Source organism: Gekko japonicus, unplaced genomic scaffold, assembly GCF_001447785.1.
Source record: "Gekko japonicus isolate JY-2015 unplaced genomic scaffold, Gekko_japonicus_V1.1 scaffold125, whole genome shotgun sequence".
Taxonomy (NCBI): domain Eukaryota; kingdom Metazoa; phylum Chordata; class Lepidosauria; order Squamata; family Gekkonidae; genus Gekko; species Gekko japonicus.
The window spans coordinates 899,743-921,392 of record NW_015165834.1 but is presented as its reverse complement, the minus strand read 5'-3'; the positions used below and the strand labels follow the sequence as shown (position 1 = coordinate 921,392).

The 21,650-nt window shown below is 43.7% G+C and overlaps 1 protein-coding gene across 1 annotated transcript in view; it reads left to right on the top strand.

Annotated features, from left to right (window-relative positions):
* The window catches only part of PREX1 (phosphatidylinositol-3,4,5-trisphosphate-dependent Rac exchange factor 1), a 202,993-nt gene extending 182,574 nt beyond the window's left edge, over positions 1-20,419 (top strand). The window contains exons 31-40 of the mRNA XM_015410907.1: positions 1,976-2,017; positions 2,517-2,734; positions 6,880-6,979; positions 7,922-8,065; positions 10,217-10,331; positions 11,534-11,600; positions 12,614-12,792; positions 13,935-14,037; positions 16,421-16,488; positions 18,868-20,419. Of these exons, the coding sequence (XP_015266393.1) occupies positions 1,976-2,017; positions 2,517-2,734; positions 6,880-6,979; positions 7,922-8,065; positions 10,217-10,331; positions 11,534-11,600; positions 12,614-12,792; positions 13,935-14,037; positions 16,421-16,488; positions 18,868-18,910 (1,079 nt within the window). The 3' untranslated portion in view covers positions 18,911-20,419. The remainder of the gene's footprint in view (positions 1-1,975; positions 2,018-2,516; positions 2,735-6,879; positions 6,980-7,921; positions 8,066-10,216; positions 10,332-11,533; positions 11,601-12,613; positions 12,793-13,934; positions 14,038-16,420; positions 16,489-18,867) is intronic.
* Positions 20,420-21,650: the final 1,231 nt, after the last annotated feature.

Below are 21,650 nucleotides of genomic sequence, written 5' to 3'. Positions count from 1 at the left end.
CTGTCACACAGTAGCCAAAAATACCAGGTGCCATCAGGAGGTCCACCAGTGGGGCCAGGACATTAGAAGACCTCCCACTGTTGGCCCCCCCAAGCCCAAATCACACAGTGACACAGTGAAGATCCTTGTGCTGTGGTGGTAGCTGCCGCCAAAGCAACATTTAAAAAAAAATTGCACAGCCTATCAAATCTTCAGTGGCCAATCAGAAGCCTTGCTAGGCAAAACCCCACTGGACCCACCCACTTTCTCAAAACACTTGACAGGCACCAGAAAAAACCTTTGTGGGAACCATGGCTCCCACGGACACCCTCTTGGGGACCCCTGCTCTAAAAGAATGCTAGAAGTACGGGAGCTTTCCTAACTTCCTCAGGCAGGCCATTCCACAAGGTAGGGGCTCCAACAGAGAAACTGTTGTTTCTACCTATTTACAGGGTGGCACCTTCAGAAGGCTTTGATTAGAGGGGAAAAGGTGTCATGGTGGAGCACAGCAGGTGAAGTCTAAAGCCATGAAGGGCTTCGTAAACAATAACCAGTACCTTGAATTGAACCCAGTGACTTATAGGTAGCTGCTGCTGGAGTGACTGCAGAATAGGCATCATATGCATACTTCACCTAGCTCCTGATAACAACTGAGCTGTAGTATTCTGTCCCAGCTGGAGTTTCTGAATGGGGATCACTGGGGGTGGGGGGGGGTATTTGTGAATTTCCTGCATTGTGCAGAGGGTTGGAGTAGATGACCCTGGAGGTCTCTTCCAACTCTGTGATTCTATGATTCTATGAATTTGAGAGCAGGTCCATGTGGTATGCGTGACCGTAGTCTAAGTGAAATGCATGCACACTAAAACTAGAGTTTAGCCTGAGTGGCACATGTTGAGCCCTCACTGCCACCAGAGAAATCTTCAGAAGGCACACTGTACACATATTGGGAAACGGGGTGGATTTACACTGTGAAGACTCTGCAAGTCTCTGGCACAAGCCAATGCAGTCATAAGTCCACTCTGATACTTAGACGTCGTATGTGTTTTTTAGGCCTTCTGAATAAACTCATCCGGCCCTCCCCTCCAGATAGTGACAGGATTTTTCATAGAAATCCCTTCTCAGAACTGGCTGGGTAAAATGCCCCACAGAATTTCTAAATCAGAACAGTAAGCCCCAGGCAGTTGTGGCCCCATCTCTAGGCAACATAACAACATCATGCTCATCACAAGATTAACATGAGGAGCCCCCTTGTTGGCCCATTTTCCTGACATGGGGCAGTTCTCTTTGCTCTGTTTTGACTAAGGAGAATAGCTAGTCAACTGTAGCTGAGAAACACCTGGATTCCCCACCCCTACCCTAAACTTCAGAATTTTCTGTGCCTAGCAGGCTAGTAAAAGAGGTGGCCATCCCTCTGTTTCACCATGGGTACAGACTGCTCTAGCATTTTGTGACTGATCGAACATACTTAGGCCGTCCTTATGCCTCACTGAACACAAGAGGCTGCTTTATAGTGAGCCAAGCTCTTGGTTTACCAAGGTCATTATTTCTACTGTGATTGGCCAGCAGAGATCTTTTTCATCACCTGTTACCTAATCCTTTCCACTGGAGATGCCCAGGACCTTCTGCATGCAAAACAAGTGCTCTAACAAGAAACTATAGCTGCTCTCTTTTTTACATTTGCAAAGTGTTGGGCGGTTTTTTGTGCCAGGATTCAGTGGGCCTCGGTCCTGTTCAGTGACAGGCAGGGGCAGAGTGATGGTGGAATCTGGAGCCTCAAAAGCTTCGATGATGTGGACTCTTGAACATGTGCAATGCACCTGACCTCCACCAATAAGTAACAACAATCAGCCTGTGTGCAGCTGGGACATAGGAAGCCTCTTTGCTTCTGCTTGAGTCCCTGCACTTTAGAAATGAAGCAGGGATCAAAGCTTGAATTAAACACAAGGAGATTATTCTCCAGTTTTTATTTGTGCTTTGTCTTTATTTTCCTTTCTAGATGGGAAGAACCAGTTGCTGTTGGCCTTGCTGAAATGCACAGGTAACAAAGCTCTGTGATTTGCTGCTGTTTTCAGAGCACCCCATCAGCACAGCTTGGAGACAGGCATGCGGTTTACATGCCTGTTTGCTTTCTGCTTCAGAGGGAAAAAAGGCATTAAACTGTTGGGATGGATGTACATGTGATATCACTGGAAAACTATGCTTGTCTTCTGTGCATATCACATTTATAGGCCACTCCTCTTTTCGTCCACGTTTGGTCATGATTGTTGTCTCAAACTGAATATTCCCTTGGAGAATTATAAACACTATATCCTGTTGGAAGGTTTGGTCACTATGGAGAATCTTTGCTGTAAACATGAATTGGAAAGCTGGAATCCCCTGACAAGGAAAGAAAGTAGGGAGGATTCCATGGGTAGTTCTCCAGTGCTCATGTGTATAAGGTTTCTTCTTGACCTGTAGAAAGTTAAGTCAAAATAATGGAGCTATTGCTTAGTTTCATTTGGTCCTGTTCTCTCTCCCCCTCTCTCTTTCTCTCCCAGACACAGATCTGCAGCTGAGACGAGATGCCATTTTCTGCCAGTCCCTGGTGGCAGCCGTGTGCACGTTCTCTGAGCAGCTATTGGGCGCTCTCAACTACCGATACAATAACAATGGCGAGTACGAAGAGAGCAGCAGGGAAGCCAGCAAGAAGTGGTTAGAGCAGATCGCGGCCACAGGGGTGTTGTTCAACTACCAGTCCTTGCTCTCCCCCAGCATGGTAAGAACGGGCTGTCGTTTCCTCAAACCAAAACCAAAACAAGGAACTGTACAGTTTTCAGCTTACTCGTCTATTGACCAAGTAGGGAGGGAGTGATGGCTCTGTAAAGAATGCTCTATGTTCTGCTCTGGCACCGCCAGTTAAAGGCTCAAAGGTAGCAGGCATCAGGGAAGACCTTTCTCTGCATGATATCGTGGAGAGCCATTGTCGGTCAGAGTAGATGGTATTGATTTGAGACCAGTATTGGGACTGCGTACAAAGCAACTCCATGTATTTCCTAATTTATACAGAATATATCTTCAAGGACTGGCAAACTGGAATTGCTTTTTCATGCTCGTCTCATTAAATGCAATGACAAAGGCCACCTTCACAAACTCCCCCAACTTCATGAGAACTTCTTTCCATCTGTGCTCTCCTACACAGCCACAATGTGTGTGTGAATATCATCATATGGGCTGACCCTTCTTAAGAGTCTTTTTCTCACCTCCTTCACACTCTGCCTGGGAGGGGTGGGAAAGACCCCTCCGTTGGCCCTGTCTGTGTGATGTGGTATTGTACCCATACTGCAATTGCATAAGCGAACACCAGTTCTTGCTACATTCGGCTGGCCGGCTGACATTCTTAATCTCAGTCTATAGTGTAATGTCCTGTATTGTGATTAAGGGACATCATTGTCCAATACTGAAGGATGTTCTGAACATTTTTAAATAAAGAAGCTTTAAAAAATGAGTACAGTGTCTTCGGGAAGCAGTTCTCATGCACCCGGGTCCTTGAGTGAAGGGAGAGGGACATGCTGTTGTCTTTAAAGAAACGTGAAAGAGGGAATTTCAGCTGCTGCAGGTCTTTTTTTCCATGCCTGCATGACAAGCAGTGTTTGCCTAAATTCCCTCTTCTAGGCAACTGTTAAAATTTCAGGAGCTCCCAGCTTTCTTGGCCCCCAAGAGACAAAAGCAGAGTAATCCTTTCAAAAATTCAAAGTAGGTCCCATGTTGCAGGTTGTGAATAATGGTGGGCTGTCATCCTGAAAAACTTAAACGCTAATGCTGTAGATTCTAGGGTAGAAGAGACCAGGAATGATAGTTTATTTTGTGTAGTATTCTGTCCTCTACTGGTGAAAGGGTGCACCTCACATTGTATAGAAATGTCCACACAACATCTGTAATAACCGAGCACACTGGTCAAAAAGAGTGAGGCACATAAATCATGACTAGGCCAAAAAACACACAGAAAAGTGTTGTTAGTTTGAATAATAATAATAATAATAATAGCATCTTTAAGCAACAATTTAACTATATGATAAAGATAAGATTTTTCTTCTATATTTAACAAGTATCTATGCCATTATTATATTAAAAAAACAGAAGGGTTTGCAAATAATGTAAAAGCAATTACAAAAAAATCAATAGAAATGATTGCAAAGGCAGCAAAAATGCACCCAATCCCATGGAGTAACGATCATCAAATTAAAAAAAACACCCAAAAAACCATTCAGATCAGACACAGCATAAAAAGCCCTTATTAAGAGATTTCATTAGAAACCATCAATTGAAAATTGTATTTAAAATATCTATATGCCTGTCTGTCTTCTGAACATCTCAGGATTCAACTATTAAAATTTTCAGAAAGCACTGAAAACCTTTTTTTTTTTTTTTGGTTGTCAAGTCACAGCTTACTTATGGCAACCCTGTAGGGTTTTCAAGTCAAGAGACGAACAGAAGTGGTTTGCCATTACCTGCCTTTGGGTAGTGACTATGGACTTCCTTGGTGGTCTCCTATCCGAGTACTAATCAGGGCTGACCTTGCTCAGCTTCCTAGATCTGCTGAGATCAGGCTAGCCTGGGTTATCCAGATCATTACAAGACAGGCAGAACATCTTTACTTGTCTCCTAAAAGGCCAAAGTAACGTATCTGAACAGGCCAGCAAATAATACTAGCTGTAATGACATCAAACTTTGAGGATGAGATACAAAAATGCTGAAGTAATTTTCCTATGGAACAAAATTTGTTTTATGTTTTACTGCACAATGATTATATACTTTTGTCAACATATACAACCGGAAATTAGGATATCTGTCGAATTTCAAGTTCGTCCGAGATTTTTCTCCCCAACCTTTCATCTTGGCTAATGCTTGTTTGGTAGAGTTTTAGTGATGAGAGTTCTGGGATGCCCTCAGTTTTATTCCAGGTGGTGGGTTTTGAAACGTGTGAGCATTGTCAATGAAAGATGTGATGAGAAAGTAGGGCAGCCAATAGGAGCGGGGAACTTTGGGGTGGGAAAATCCTGGAGATTTGGGGGTTGCCAGCTCTGCGGTGGGAGATTCTTGGAGATGTGTGTAGAGAAGCTTGGGGAGGGTGGGGTTTGGGAATGGGACAGAGCTCAGCATAGATGTGATGTCATAGAGACCATGCTCCAAAGCAGCAGTTTTATCCAGGGGGACTTTTCCCGCCCTGAGCCCATTGGGGAGGGCGGGATACAATATGAAAAATAAATAAATAAACAAATACATTCTCTGTCATCTGGAGATCAGTTGTGATTCCAGGAGATCTCCAGGTCTCACCTGAAGGTTGGCAACCCCATTGCTAACTTTGGGAGCTAGGGTTGTCAGGACACAGCACCAAACCCCTGGGAGGAATTGAGGGTGGGGGGTGGCACACCAATGCGATGCCGGTGCTTTCATATCACTTTCAGTAAAAAGCAAAGTTTTTGTGAAATGCTAGAGAGTCCCCTATTTCACTACCAGTTTTTACTAGAAGTGACATTGGCGTGCTGTTGTGATGCCAGCATGCACTTGTCTCTCCTATGGATGCACAATTTTTTAACCGGTGTTTTTTGGTTCAGGTCTACTGGACCTGAAAAAAATTGGAATTTCTGAAAAATTCCAGATCCCATTACCGGTATTGTATTTGGATCTGGATTTTTTTTTTCAGAATCCCATCCCCCCCCCCCCCCCCCCGCACACACAAATGTTGGGGTATTAAGCGGTTACACTTGCTTCCTTCTGCCAAGAAGGAAAAAACGGGGGGAGGGGGTAGTAGCAGAAAAGATGCAAAAAAAAAAAAAAAACAGCTGACAGGCAGAGCAGAATGCTCCCCGGTCAGCTGTTTTTTGGGCTTTCTATTGCATTCCCTTTAAACAGGGCATTTAAAGGGACTGCAGAAGACAGCCTGACAAACAACTGACCTGCAGGGAGCAGTTTCTGCGGGCTCAACTGAGCTTTGGACTGGCTTCCTTTGCAGCCTTGTTTAAACGAGGCTGCACAAGAAGCCAGCTCAAAACTGACCCGGCAGGGATCGCTCCACATCCCGCCAGCTCAGCTGATCCTCAGGCTGGCTTCTGCAGTCCCTTTAAAGTCTAAAGCCTGACAAACAGCTGAGAGGCAGGAGCAACATGTTCCCTCCTCTCTGCTGTTTTTTGGATCTACCCCGAATATATCTGGGATTTTTTCAGGATTCCCCCCCTCCCCCCAGTTTCCCTGAAAAATCCCAGATATATTTGGGATGCTGAAATATACCCCCAAAATACAAATACAATATGTTTCGGGCAGTGTTTCCTCTAAACTGAATTAGTGTGAGCTAGCTCACAGTTTTTTAGCCTCCGGCTCAGGAAGGATGGCTCCAGAGCAAACTAATTTATACAATAGCCAAATGGCTCGCTCACAACTTTAATGTCAGTAGCTCACAAAATAGAATTTTTGCTCACAGGACTCCACAGTTTAGAGGGAGCATTGGTTTTGGGTATATTTTTGGCTCGGATAGATGCAGATGCACACCCCAGTCTCCCTGCTGTTTCCTCTTACCAGTGCCCAAGTTGCTGGTGGGCAACGAGAGGGAACCCAGTAAGAAGGGAAGATCATATGATATGTTTTTTTATGATACTTGGGTTGAGTTTGGATGGTGTGAGACGGGGCTGAGAAGGACTCTTTCCTGAAGATCCTGGGTAGCTGTCAGCAGGCCCTGCAAAAAAACAGCCTTCACCAGTATCACAATCACAGAATACATCTTTCAGTTAAGTTTATATTATGGGGATTTGGAGGAAAATGCTGTCCTTTCCCCTCTGGTTCCACACAGCTTGGGGGAGAAGAGAGTGTGTGTACCGGTGATTCCTTGCAAATCTATCCTTCTACTTCTGTTTGTTTCTCCCTCAGAAAGAGGAGCGAACTATGCTGGAGGATATCCAGGCCACCCTTTCAGAACTGGACAAGGTTGCCTTTTACTTCAAGCAACTGGACGAGTGCTTTGTAGCCAGTGAGCCCATTCACCAGTTACTACTACTCTGTGGAGAAGGATCAAGATGGATGGCCGTTTAGTCTCTCCAGCAGTAGAGAAGAGCAAGAGTCCATTAGCACCTGAAAGACGAACAAAATTTGTGACAGGGTATGAGCTTTCATGAGTCACTGCTTACTTGTTCAGATACTTCTTCAGTGAGCAGTGACTCACAAAAGCTCATACCCTGCCACAAATTTTCTTAGTCTTTAATGTGCTACTGGACTCTTGCTCTTTTCTACGACTACTCTTTGGCTAATTTTTCCTGTGATTTTTTGCATTCGCTCCTGAAATGTGCTGAGCCATCTGTTGTGTGAAGCATTCTGGTTCCTTCATCTCTGTGGATTGTTAATTAGAGTTGCACATCCTACAGATTTTGCTAAACACCTGGCAGGACTGCAGTTAATTCTGAGATAGAACTGTGTTCATTTGTTTGCTTAATTTTATTGTTTTGTGATATTGTTACACAGCACTTGTAGATACAGTGGATTATTTTTTAAAGAAACCCACCCTTAACTGGGCACAGTTAGAACGGAGAAACTTTTAATATGCAGTATTAAATCCTTCTTTAAGACCACTGAATTCCACTGCTAAGACCACTGCCGAATTCCACTCCTAAAACCACTGCTTAGGATGGCTCTGTAAATCTATCAGTTGTTACTAGCCATGATAAAAAGGTAAAGGTAACTGAATTGTAAACTCAATGTAAATGTAAACTCTGAATGTAGTGTGCAGAAAACAAGCAGGCAGGGAGTTCTTTGCATGTATGCCCTTAGGGACAGGATTCTAGATAAGCTGGACCTTTGGTCTTTGTTAAAAGATATCTGTTGCCTGATAAAATTTCAGAGTTTCAGTTCTACGGTCTCATCAAATCAGCCATCTCAGTGATCTAGTTTCTGGAACACTATATCCTTGTTTCCCCAGATACCCACGTCTTCTATCATGTTGAAGGGAATCGGCAGCTTCTAAAGGTTATCTTTTACCTGGACAGCTACTACTTTTCCAAACTGCCTTCCCGATTTCAGAATGGAGGAAGCCTGAAGTTGCATGCCGTGCTTTTCACAAAAGGTACAGATGGAATCCCCCCCCCACACCCGTAAACCATGAGCTATAAACGTAGTTAGTGTACACCAGGCTTTAATTATAATACAGATGAACAGCACTCCTTTCCAGTGGCCCCTTAACAGGTAAGTGAAGAAGGAGGCCATGGGAATTAATTTTTTAAAAGCTTAAACCTGATCACGACAAGTGAATACCAACTAAGAAACCTGCTTGCAGTGCAGAAACTGTGAGAGTAAGTAAACATATGGACAAACATAATAAGCTTTTGGGGAGGGGTGGTTTCAGATTACAAATGAAGGGTTAACCAAGTTAACCTGTTTGTTAACTTGGACCTTTCTGAATCTCATAAAGTGAAGACACCCCATTTTTAGAGCAAAAGGTGAGTAGAGTGGTGCACATGCGCATGCATGCACTGAGCCCTAAGTAGGCAACCTTTTCGGCCTGAGTGCAAACAAAACCCTCAGCATCTACGTGTGAAGATGTCGGTTGCTGGCGAACAAAGGGGGAGGAAATCGGAGACAGGATTGCATTTAGCCAGGCATGCCAGGGGCATTTTGAGCCTTAGTGGTACTCCCAGACCCGGGGGGGGGGGGCAGGCACGGTCCCTGGAGCAGAGACTTGACCCTGCATGCCAAGCACAGTGATCTGGCATGATGCTGGTTGCCTGTCTCTGTGAGCCCTCCTGCCTTCAGCCCTACATGCACGCGCGTGCACACACACACACGCACTCAGAGCGATATTCTCCATGCCTGAGCTCTGATGAACCAAGTGACCTTAACTGAGAGGTACTTGGTGGGAGAGACTGCAGCAAGCTAAATGGTGTGTACAGTTCTGGTCCCTGTATCTCCGAAAGGACATTCCAGAGCTGGAAAAGGTACAGAGGAGGGCAACCAAGGTGATTAGGAGGTTAGAGCACCCTCCCTATGAGGAAAGGCTGAAAAATTCAGATCAGAAAAGAGACCGCTAAGGGGGGGGGGGGGGGATATGATAGAAGTTTATAAAATTATGCATGGGGTAGAGAGAGTTGACAAAGAGAAATTTTTCTCCCTCTCTGAAAGTAATACACCTTGAGGGCATCCAGGGAAGCTGATGGGCAGTAGGTTCAGGATGGACAAAAGGAAATACTACTTTACACAGAGAGTGATTACAATGTGGAATTCGGTGCCAGAAGATGTAGTAATGGCCACAGGAATAAACAGCTGTAAATGGGGATTGGATAGATTCATGGAGGATGTCTGTCAATGGCTACTAGCCATGATGACTGAGGGGAACCTCCACATACAGAGGTACTAAACCTCTGAATCCCAGAGCCAGGAGGCAACATAAGGGAAGGCTTTGCCCTCTATGCTCTGTTGTTGGCTGTTCAGAGAAACCGTTGGCCACTGTGTGAGACAGGATGCTGGACTAGATGGACTATTGGCCTGATCCAGCAGGGCTCTTCTTATGTGGATAAATAGAGGATTCAAGTCCCTTCATCCATGTGCCTCTTTTACTCTTAAAAAGTTGGGCCTCATCACTTGATTTACACATGGTAGGGGCACATCCAGATTTCAGCAGCCCGTTCTGTGGTTTTTATGGATCAGTTGAGTCTTAGGCTGCTTTCACACAAGTTGGATAATGCACTTCAGAAACTGTTTGCAACTGGATTTTCCACAGTTGCAAATGGTTGCTAAACTGCACTGAAAGTTCATTATCCAGTATGTGTGAAAGTTATTTCAGTAACCTGTAGTAACTTCCCCCAAACTGTGCCACAACCCCAGTATGGAGGTGCACATATTAATTTGCTTGTATTTGTTGTTGCATTAACAAGCATATAGAAAGTCATCTCTAAAACAAAACTGCCCTCAAGACAGATATTTGAAAAAGCCATTAAAATTTAGTGCAGCCACACACACGGCCAGGTAACTCAATGAAATGGGGAGTGCATGCTTGCTAAGCAGAGTGACTGGTTACATTTTTTGATCAATCTCAGCATTCCCATCTGCAAAACAGAATGATGACTGCCTTTCTCATTGGGCTGTGACTGAGGAGGAATAAATTGAGGAGTGTGATTTATTAAAAAGCACTGTTCTCATTGCATTGTAATGGTGCTAAAACCAGAGAAAATATGAGGATGTACCATAGAGACATAACACACTTTCATGAAAATCTTTACAGCCCTTGAAAACCTGGAAGGCCAATCCCAGCCAGGTGGTTCGTCTCTGGAAGAGATTCAGCAACAAATTAACGCCTCTTCTCTTGGGAAGGTGCAGCAGTATTATCGCAAGCTCAGGTACAGCAAGAGTGAAAAGTACATTGTTGATAGTAAGCATTCTCCTAAAACCAAAATGGATTCTCATTAGTATTGATGTTCTTGTTAATGCAGTGGCTTGTATCCAACCACACAGGTAAAAAAACATGGATAACTTTAACCTTTCTTAAAAGAGAGCAGTTATTTCTGCTGATTTCACGCCCACTGCAGCCCAGTAGGCACCAGGAAACTTTGTTACTGGGAGTAGGGTTGCTACCCACAAGGTGGCACCTGGAGATCTGCCGCCATTACAGTTCATATCCAGACAACCAAGGTCAGTTTCCCTGGGGAAAATGGCTGCTTTGGAAGGTGAACTCTATGGCATTATATATCCTTCTAAGATTGCTCCCCTTCCCAAACCCCTTTTTGGAGGTTTTCAAACAGAGGCTAGATGGCCATCTGACAGCAGTGCTGATTCCGTGAACTTAGGCAGTTCATGAGAGGGAGGGCAGGAAGGGTGGCATCAGTGCTTAGGTCTTGTGGCTCTTTCTTACATACTCAGGGAAATGCTGATTGCCACTTTGGGGTCTGGAAGCAATTTTTCTCCAAGCTAGTTTGGAGGGGTCTTTTTGTCATCTTCTGGGCATGGGTCACGGGGGGGTGGGGGGGAGGTATTTGTGAATTTCGTGCATTGTGCAGGGAGTTGGACTAGATGACCCTGGAGGTCCCTTCCAAGTCTATGATTTTATGAAAACAAGGAGAAATATATGACTGTGAGCCTATACACAGTGAGTCCAGACTAATGGCATTGCTTTCAATGGGTTTAGACTGAAGACACTCTGTGTAGGATTGCACTACAGAACTGTTGTTCACAAGCTCACAGTCCAAGAAATCTTGTACCTTCCTTTGAGGAGCTTCTGTTGCTAATTCCTTACAAAAGATGGAACCTATACTTTGGCCGAGTGCAAGACCAAGCATATTTTTCTTTTATACTTTGTGTGGGAAATGCTGTGTTTGCGGACAGTTTTCCAAAATTTTGGGGGGAAACAATAGCAGTCATCAGGAACAGAACCCTCAATTTTTTATGAAAATGAATATTAATATAATTGACCCGAGTTCTTGAGTCCACAGGGCCACAGGGTCTTTAGGCCACAGGGCTCCTCATCCATGCTGTTTTGGAAGGAGGAGAGCTTGAAACTAGACCGTCCCCAAGCTTATTTAGTTTATTTAATACTTTGTTTCAGGGCATTTTACCTTGAGAGATCCAACCTGCCTACAGATTCCAACACTGCAGCTGTGAAGATTGATCAGGTACAGAAACCTTTTTTTAAATCTGAAATGCAGCAAAGTGAAAAAAATATAAGTTGTCACTTTGCCTGTTTTGATGCTTGTTTATTTTATTAAGCTAATTTCTATTTTTATTTCTTTATTTATAATCCGCCTTTCTCATTGAGACTCAATGCAGATTACACGGGGTAAATCAATACAATCAGCCCCGAGAACACCCCCCAAATCCCCCTGCTGCGGTGACAGAGGGACCTGGCAACCCTATCTGTATCATGTTGCCATCATTTTTTGCCCTTGTGGCCAAAGTCTGTCTCTTTCAATAGTTCTGCCTTTGGACCACTCCACAGTTTACATATTTAGGCATATATGTGAGATTAATTTTTAAAAACCGAATCTGACAGCCCTTTGAAAACCGAACCGGACAGCCCTTTGAAAACATTTTAATTTCAATCTATTTTAGCACTTTACAAGTATTTAGCGCTTTTAATATCTTGCTCTTTTTTATGGTGCTGAGTTGCCGTAGTTCATTTTAATATAATGTCTCTTTAATTGGCTTTCTGTTGCTGCCTCCAGGGTTGCTGTGTTTTATAGCTATTGCTTTAGATTGCTGTTTTAAAATTCTATTTGGTGTTTATATTTTTCTGAGCTGAATTTTTTTCCATGAGGTGCCTCAAGAGGCAGTGACGTAAATGAGGCCTAGAAATAATTTATATAAATGAAGCCACGTATAGTGCAGCCACACTCCTCAAAGAGCGTGGATTGACTGTGGCTCTCTGTTGGGTGTGCTGTCAGGGGCCAACCAAGATCTGTTACTGTGCATGTGAAATGACCTTTTGACTGCCTGTCAACTCAACCCATTCACAAATCTCCCAAGACAAATTATCTCTAGTCCCACTTCGCATGTTTGGAATTGTTCTCATGAATGAGTTGTTGGTGTAAGGGATCAGACCGGGTACAATTTCCGGCAAATCTGTAAGTACAGAAGAGATGAGGACATGACCCACTGATGCAATCTTTTTCGTTGTTTTCCTCTGTAGCTTATTCGTCCCATCAATGCAATGGATGAACTGTGCAGGCTGATGAAGTCTTTTGTCACCTCCAAAGGTAGCCAGTCCAGCAGTTCTGTATCAGGGGCAGGACTGCTGCCCATATCTTCGGAGCTCTGTTACCGTCTCGGAGCCTGCCAGGTCGTCATGTGCGGCACCGGCATGCAAAGGTGGGGGCATTTCCAAATGTCATATTCCTCCGAGAGGAACACTTTTCTGCATAAGTGGTTCACACATCTAGTTTTCACTGAGATGAGATGTTTGTGCTGAGGCCTGTACCATATCACTCAGCAGAGAGGAACTTGGGTGGTCTTTTCTCCATACAAAAATATTATCTGCATAGGAAATTTGTTATCAGGGAGACAGCCTGATTAACAGTGCAATCCTAGGAACACTTTTCTAGAAGTAAGACCTACTGAATAGACCTGCGAAGGATTCTGTGTAGACCTTCTGTGTAGACTTCATAAATCCCTTCCTTTCTGCAACGTTGTTTTCTGTGTGGGGAAAAAATTGTTTGGAGAAGCATTCAGTCATACGATTTCTCCACCTGCCACCTGGAGTGGTACAGCTCAGACACAGGTTTGCTGCCTTAGTGAGAACTAGTCAAAGTTGTTTGGTTTGTGATTTCTGTAAGGAGATGACTCTAGCGCAAGCTGTTCTACACTTCCCTCTTTGGTTCACTTGAATTTTGAATAGGTGAAAATCATGTCCACACTTTTGAATGAGACATTGTTCCCTTAACTCAATCTTCTCTTAACTTGTTCAGACTTGGACATTTTAAGTCCTTTTAAACTAGAGACCATTGGATGGGATTTTATGAACAGATATCTAGTTTGGATTAGCTTGCCAAGGTCATGGCTCAATGCTTTATTGTTAATTATTTGATTGCTGTTTTGAGATATTGACATTTTCTTATAATTTTAAGATGCGGTCTGTTTCTCTTGCTGTTTTAATTGATCATTTTCATTGATGGACTTTGTTTATTAGGATGGGTGTGTTATTACACACTTTGTTTATTGTAAACTGCCTTTGATGTTTTTAAAATAGAATGGAAATTCTCTAAACAAATAAGTAAATAACACTTTTGAAAGAGTGAGGTGTGCACAGTTATTCTCCGGGGGGGTGGGGGTGACCTGCACATTTTCTTTGCTAAGAATATTTCATTTCTATCACTTGTCAGGAATGCTCTAGGCTGATTCTGCTGCGATTGGAAGACATGGCCTGTGTGGTCTCTTCCAGCTCTGTAATTCCATGTTTCTACGTGAAACATAATTCTGTTCCTGAATACAAAAATCTTATATCCTGTTTTTAGAAGTACATTGAGTGTCTCGTTGGAGCAGGCGGCCATATTAGCTCGAAGTCATGGACTCTTACCCAAGTGTATTATGCAGGCGACAGACATAATGAGAAAACAAGTGAGTATGAAAGAACAGATTAGTGAATCCTCTCAGCAGCAATATATATGAGAAATTGTACATTCATGTATACAATAGCTAAGGAACAAAAGATAATGGGAGCTCAAGACTTTTACAGGCAGACTGTCAATGACCATCACATTATTTTTGCACTGTCCCCATCCCCCACAAAAAATTAGGAAAATGTGATTATTGTAAATATTTATGGACCTGCCAAATGTTTACTTACTTCATTTATACCATACCTTTCCCCTCAAATGGAGACCCAAAGCAATCTATATACTAATAGCCATGGGTCTCATCTCTGTTGTGGATACTTATTTCTGCAGACTGGGACCGCATGGGGGGGAAAGAGATTATCCTGCACACGTCAGTTACTTCCCAGGTGTGCAGAAAAATCTAAAAACTTTAAAATATAGAGGGGGGAGTTAAAAAAACAGCCAAAAAGTAAAACAGAGTTCACTGCGGCTGCGTAGAGAACGGACTTACCAGGGCAGAGGGGGAGGAGCCTTCTCTCCCCGTCCCTCTCTCGCCTGTTGTTCTGATAGCATTGAGTCCTCCCCATGGCCACGCCCCCTCCACCGAACGTTCAAGCTTCCAACAGACAACGTAGCAATTTAAAGCAAACTGCAGCAGCTCTCAGCTCTCTTCACTGGGCAGCTCCTTCCACTTTGCAAGAAGGAAGCGCACATACACCCCACCCCCGGGGAAACTGGAGCAGGCAAGAGAAGTTCCCAGTGCCTCCGCTCTGCCTCTTCCCCCACCTCCTCCCAGCTAATTAAGTTTTAGGTTTACTGATAGAAGGGGGGGGGGAAACAGAGTGGGCAGGGAAGAAAACCTTTTTTTCTTCAGAGAATGCAAGAGTGTGAGTGTGTGCCATTGTTCCCTCTAAGCTGTGGAGTCTTGTGAGCAAAAATCCTACTTTGTGTGCTACGGGCATTAAAGTTGTGAGCGAGCGATTTGGCTACTGCGTACATTAGTTTGCTCTGGAGCCATCCTTCCTGAGCTAAGACAAAAATCTGTGAGCCAGAGGTTAAAAAACTGTGAGCTAGCTCACACTAACTCACCTTAGAGGGAACACTGGTGCCAAACTTCCTTCTCAGATACTAGATGCTAGAGCCAGCAAGCTTTTTTATCACCCTTTGCAAAGAAGTCTGGAGCCAGAAGGATTTTGCCCAGAGGTGGGTCAGCCTGGCCAGTTCTTTCCCTGCATTGGAATGCCAATAGAGTGAGAAGGGCAGAGGCCTCAAATGTAGCTCCACCCCCCAGCGACACTGCTCTTTGATGCCTCATCCTGACCAAAGTGGTATTGCTAAATCAGCTGTAATGTTGAGTTACAGTAGTTTAGTCATGGGAATGCTATTAAAACTGCAGAGCTTTGATAACAGTGATTACTTTTAAACTGTGGGGTTTCTCTGGACTACAGTCACCAGTGTTCCCTCTAAGCTGAGTTAGTGTGAGCTAGCTAGAGCTTTTTAGCCTCCATCTCACAGAATTTTGCCCTAGCTCAGGAAGTGACAACACATTATGCAACATTTTGTTGTGGGTCCCCTCTTGTGTTCAATATTCTCCCCTTCCTTCATTTCATCCTCACAACAACATTGTGAGAAAAGTAAGCACGAGAATGTGTGACTGGCCCAAAGTCAACAAGCCAACTGTGGAAAAGAGATGCCAGGTGACAGTTTTACTATTGCACCAAGCCCTTCCACATTTCACTGGAAAAGCTTTGTCAGAGGGATCAGAGAATTCACCATCTTCTAAGGTCACCCAGCCAGCTTCCATAGCAGAGCAGGGATTTGAACCTGGGTCCCCCAGATCCAGTCTAGCCCTTTAATTACTATACTAGGCTGACTTTTGTATGGCAAGTTGAGCAGGAGGCCATGGGTCGGTGACAGAGCCTTGTATGTAGGAGGTGCTGGATTTAATCCCTGCATCTCTAGTTTAAAGGATGAAGTAACAGGTGATGTGAAGGACCTCTCGGACCCCAGAGAGGCACTGCCAGTCAGAAAGGATAACGCTGACCTTAAGAGAGTCAGTGTCATCCAGCTTCATATGTAAGCACTGAGCAGGGAAAGGTCTTTAGATACACGGACCAGGGAAAATGCTTACCCACGCAACCTTGCACCTTCTGTCTGTCTGCATCCCAATATATTATGGGAATCTCACGGTGCTGGGCAGTCGCTGCTGTAAAGTGCTTTGGGAATCCTTTCAAGTTAAGTAAACACAGATGACTAATGGCGCTACCTTGGTGCTTTCCAAAGCCGCTAACAGAAGTTAATGGATTTTCAAATAAAAATCACATATTCCTGTTTTAGTGTTTTCCCGCAAGGCTTAGATGTTTTACCGGCACTGTCAATACCATCCATTCTTCTGTTTGCTTTAGGGACCAAGAGTAGAAATCTCTGCGAAAAATCTGAAAGTGATGGATCAGATGCCGCAGTCTGCACCCCGGTAGGTGGTTTTGTACAGATGGTACTTGGGCTGTAGAAACAAATCTACAAGCACTGAGATGCAGACACACACACACACATCCAACCAATGCTATGCTATGCTCACAAAATGCAGCATAATTATTTTTAAGATGTTCGTCTTTCACTCTTCATAAACCGTTTTTTCGGGCTCTTGTATTTTTGTATAAAATAAATCAGAGATGGTTGTCAGGATGTTGTCGGCTTAGGAGAGTGGAACTGACATCCTGATAAGCAAGCGTGATTCAGGACTGACTGCAGCCATATCAGATAAGCAAAGATCACTCAGGAGCTAAGTCTTGAGGGCTGCATGAAGTGTTTAGAATAGTCTGATCATTAAAATGATTTATGTCGATGTGGGTTTTAATGAGCAAGTAAGGGGCATGGATTTACAACTGCTCAGTAATGTGGGCACGCAACTGTTATCTGAGGGCCCTGCCATGTTCATGGGAATAGCGAAGCCAGATGAATCAACTCCATGTTTTGTTTCTTTTGGACTTTTTGTTCTCATGAGTGGTGAGGATTTAGAATTAGTGGGTTTTGGTTGGGAGAGATACTTGCCCCCAACATTTAATTTGTAACTAGATCCTCCTAAGCCCATAAGAAATCACTTCCTCAGACCCAGAAGCCCCCATCTTTAGAACATAGATATTCAGAGGAAAATAACCCATAATGAACCCATAATACTACTTGTGAGAACATTCTGTTCATCTTGAGCATGTTAAGAAGATAAAAAGAGCCCTGGTGGATCAGACCAATGGTCCATCTAGCCCAGCATTCTGTCTTACACAGTGGCCAACCAATTCCTCTGGATGGCCAACAACAGGGAAGAGAGGCCTGATGTTGCCTCCTGGCTCTGGGATTCAGAGGTTTAGTGCCTCTGGATATGGAGGTTCCCCTCTGTTACCATGGCTAGTAGCCATTGATAGACTTATCCCCCATGAATATATCTCATCCCCTTTTAAAGCTGTTTATTCCTGTGGCCATCACAACATCCTCTGGCAGCAAATTCCACATTGTAATCACTCTCTGTGTAAAGTAGTATTTCCTTTTGTCCATCCTGAACCTACTGCCCATCAGCTTAATTGGATGTATGGGGAGGGGCTGTGGCTCAGTGACAAAGCCTCTGCTTGGCATGCAGAAGGTCACAGGTTCAAGCCCTGGCATCTCCAGTAAAAGGGACCAAGCAATAAGTGAAGTGAAAGGTTTCTGCCTGAGACCCTGAAGAGCTGCTTCCAGTCTGAGTAGATGGACCAATTGATGGACCAATGATCTGATTCAGTATAAGGCAGCTTCTTGTGCATTCATGTGTGTGTGTTCACTCGAGTTCAAGTATTTTGGGAGAGGGAGGAAAAGTTCACTTTATCAACTCTCTCTACCCCATGCATAATTTTATAAACCTCTTTCATGTCCCCCCTTAGTCATCTCTTTTCTAAACAGAAAAGTCCCAGACTCTTCAGCCTTTCCTCATAAGGAAGGTGCTTCAATCCCCTAATTATCTTAGTCGCCCTCCTCTGTACTTTTTCCAGCTCTGCAATGTCCTTTTGGAGATACAGTGACCAGAATATTGTACACAGTATTCCAAATGTGGCTGCACCATAGATCTATACAGGGGCATTACAGTATTGGTTGTTTTATTCTCAATCCCTTTCCAAATAATCCATAACATAGAGCTTCCCCCTTTTTTTTTTTTACAGCTGCAGCACATTGGGTTGACACTTTTATTGAGCTGTCCACTACGGCCTCAAGATCTTATGGAGCAATGCTATTTGCTCCACACAGACAAATAGTAAGGGGTAGATAAAAATCATGAAAATGGATAGAAGAAGAAGAGCTGGTTTTTTATACCCTGCTTTATGCTACCCTAAGGAGTCTCAGAGGGGCTTACAATCTCCTTCCCTTCCTTTCCCCACAACAGTCCCCTTGTGAGGCTGAGAGTTCTGAGAGAACTGTTACTGGCCCAAGGTCACCCGGCAGGCTTCATGTGGAGGAGAACTGGGGGAATCAAACCTGGTTCTCCAGACTAGAGTCCGCCACTTTTAACCATTACACCATGCTCGTTGGGTAGGAGTTGGAGTGGGGGTGGAATGGGTTAAACACCCCTTTTCTCCCATGTCTTCACCACCACAATCTGACCTATAGTTTCCAGTTTTAAAAATAATTAGGAGATCTGAATCTTCCATCACCATGCTTGTTGTGACCCTGTGAGAAGTTGTTAGATAGATAAGGCTGAATCTAGTAGGAAATACACTGGTGGTCTTTATCTACCCTTGCTCTTGAGAGGTCATGTGAAAGCGGTTGAAGCCTCCTTTGCTATGGAGTACATTAACATTCCTTTCCTTTTTATGTTGCCCTTCTGCAGAATTTACAAGTTGTGTCAACCGCCTTCAGACGGAGACTTATAAAAAGAAGGAGGAGGAGGAAACACCTTGTCCTCGGATCACAGAAGTGTTCAGCAGAGCATGATGCTGCCTGAGCTCTGATCCTATCTTCTGCCAATGGTGCTGAGTCCAGAGAGAGGACCGTACTAGTCTCTGTGCTTCTGGGCAGTCCAATGCACTGAGAAACTGCCTTTCCGCTCATTCCTTGCATGGGATGCATGGTTGCCCTTTCTTGTGGGCTGCAGCAGGAGTTCTGAAAAAACAACCCCTCACCCCCCACCCCCGGAGTTTGGACCGAGGGATTGCCTTCTGCTGATGCCAGAAGGGAAGATGAGAAAGGATATGGCAGAAACAGCAATGAAAGGATTTGGCTGTGCTGCTAACTAACCGTTGTGACTTGGAAGTATGGGTGGGCAAAAAGCAAGGTGACGCTCCTCCAACTATCAACTGGTGTTTGGGGCTTTTGCCCAGTTTCCAGCGCAGTCATCGACCAGTAACTTTGAGTCTTACAAGTATACCATCTTGCACTTTTGGAATTGCAAAGAGCACACATCTCTGGTTTGTTCAAACGATTTCTTCTGGAGGCATTTTCCACTTCAGCCCAGTACAAACCAAACTCTACTCTGCAGAGTGTACATTCCATTGGACATCCTTACCAAGAATATCCTTTAAACTTTTACTGTAAAGTTCAGGGTTTGCAAATTAACACTTTTTACTAATGGTCCATGATGTATTCTGGAAATACAGTAATATTGTACACGAGATTAGGAATGAAGGAATTTTTATTTTTTTTTGGTAAAAGAAGCAACGTTACAAAAGGGTAGCACATGCAGTTCTGTACTTTAATAATTTGAGCAGATGAGGGTTTTTAAAACAAGGAACAGAGAAACTATACTTATTTATGTGGAGTGGAATATCTGTTTCGGAAACGTGTTATATATACAAGATTTAAATAAAAAAGGAAAGTATTTGTTTCAAATGGGGCCAATAGGCTGGGAAGTCTGCAGCAGTTCGCAGCTCACTGAAAATAATTTTACGTTATTTAAAACCTTTCAGTATTTAAGTAGTCTTTAATATGTGTTGTTGTTGTTTTTTTAAACAAAAATAGATTCCAACGGATTGTAAGTTAAAAGAGAAACGTGGTTGTGTATATAATGTATGTTATGGAACCCCCCCCTCGTTTTAGAAATGTTTTCTTTTTTGATCAGTATTATCATTAGCGCGGTAATTTGTTTCCAAATTACTGGCTGCAATGTAATGAAAAATATCAGCAACCTCAGGCCGGAAAATAACATTTGTTTTGGAGTGAGTGCCTTAAACGTTTGAATCCATGTTAATCGAGATACAAAAAAAAAAAGGAAAATGGGTATAAAAAGCAAACTAACATTCTTCTATGTCATAATAGACTAAAGCCATAGTCTTCTCTAAAATGTTTGTTATTGGGCATGTATAGAAGCTCTTTTGGGTGACTTCTGTATCTAGCACATGGAAAGGAGGCGTATTTTGATTTTGGCTAAAATAGGGCATTTAATAAACTCCAATGTTTCTTAACAATCCAGTCCTTCATCTTTTGTGTTACATTAAAAAAAACCCCATCTGTTCCTATTTTGGCTGTGAAAGGCATTTCTTTTTAATTAAACAACAAAGAAGGGAGGGCGGAGGAGGGAATCCTCAACCATATGTGAGTGTTTAAGATGCTGGTTTGGATCGTCCCTTTGGTGTGTATCCTACCCCTCTGTGAACAGAATGCAGACACACACACTCATTCTCCTCTTCCAAAAGAATGGCTCAGCTGACCAGATGAGTCAGTTTCAACTTTCTCTCTCCAGCCAAGCAGAGCCACAAAGTTATTCCTAAGCATAGAACATGCATCCCCAAGGATTATTCTTCCAGGGGTCTGAAGGGGACTGCAGGAATAGAGGTGGGCATCTGTGCCAGAGGTAGTCTTTGGTTGTACAGGCTGCCTGAGATGGAAGAAAGCATGAACTGAGTCAGAGACCTATGGTAGCCTTCAGGAGGGTTTAGCACCCTCTGGCCCATCAATTCCATTCAGACCTCTCAGAAACTGAGTCACATGACTCAGTGATCCAGGGCCCTGTTTTGTCATCCCCTTGACTGAATGTGGAGATGGCTGGAGTGCTCCAGATACCACTTATACTGTGTGCACAAGACAGGATTGCAAAGCACTTCTTGTAGCTCCAAAGGAACCCAGTAGCAGCAGCAGCACACTTCCAACTTGGGGCAACGTTACTGCTCTGACTGCACTGAGCTTGGGTATCCAAGCAAGATCTTCCCTTGCCTCTCCTTTCGATGACTGTTGGCCCCTCACCCGGAGACATCCTTCCCCACACACCTCTTCTGATTCCTGCATGATCTAGGCTGGATTAACCACAAAGCAAAATAAGCACGTGCTTAGGGCAGCAAAGGAAGGGGGGCACCGCAGGGGGGGTTGCTTCTATATTGCTTACTGCCATTTAGAGTTATATAAATTTTTAAAAATTCAAAGTTTATATTTAATATAGTTATGGAGTCTGGTCTGGGGGATGGCCTGGAGGAAAACTGCTTAGGGCAGCAAAGGAAGGGGGGCACCGCAGGGGGGGTTGCTTCTATATTGCTTACTGCCATTTAGAGTTATATAAATTTTTAAAAATTCAAAGTTTATATTTAATATAGTTATGGAGTCTGGTCTGGGGGATGGCCTGGAGGAAAACTGATTTATTTTTTTTAATCCCCTGCGAGCAGGGTAGCTTTGTTACTTTTTTGT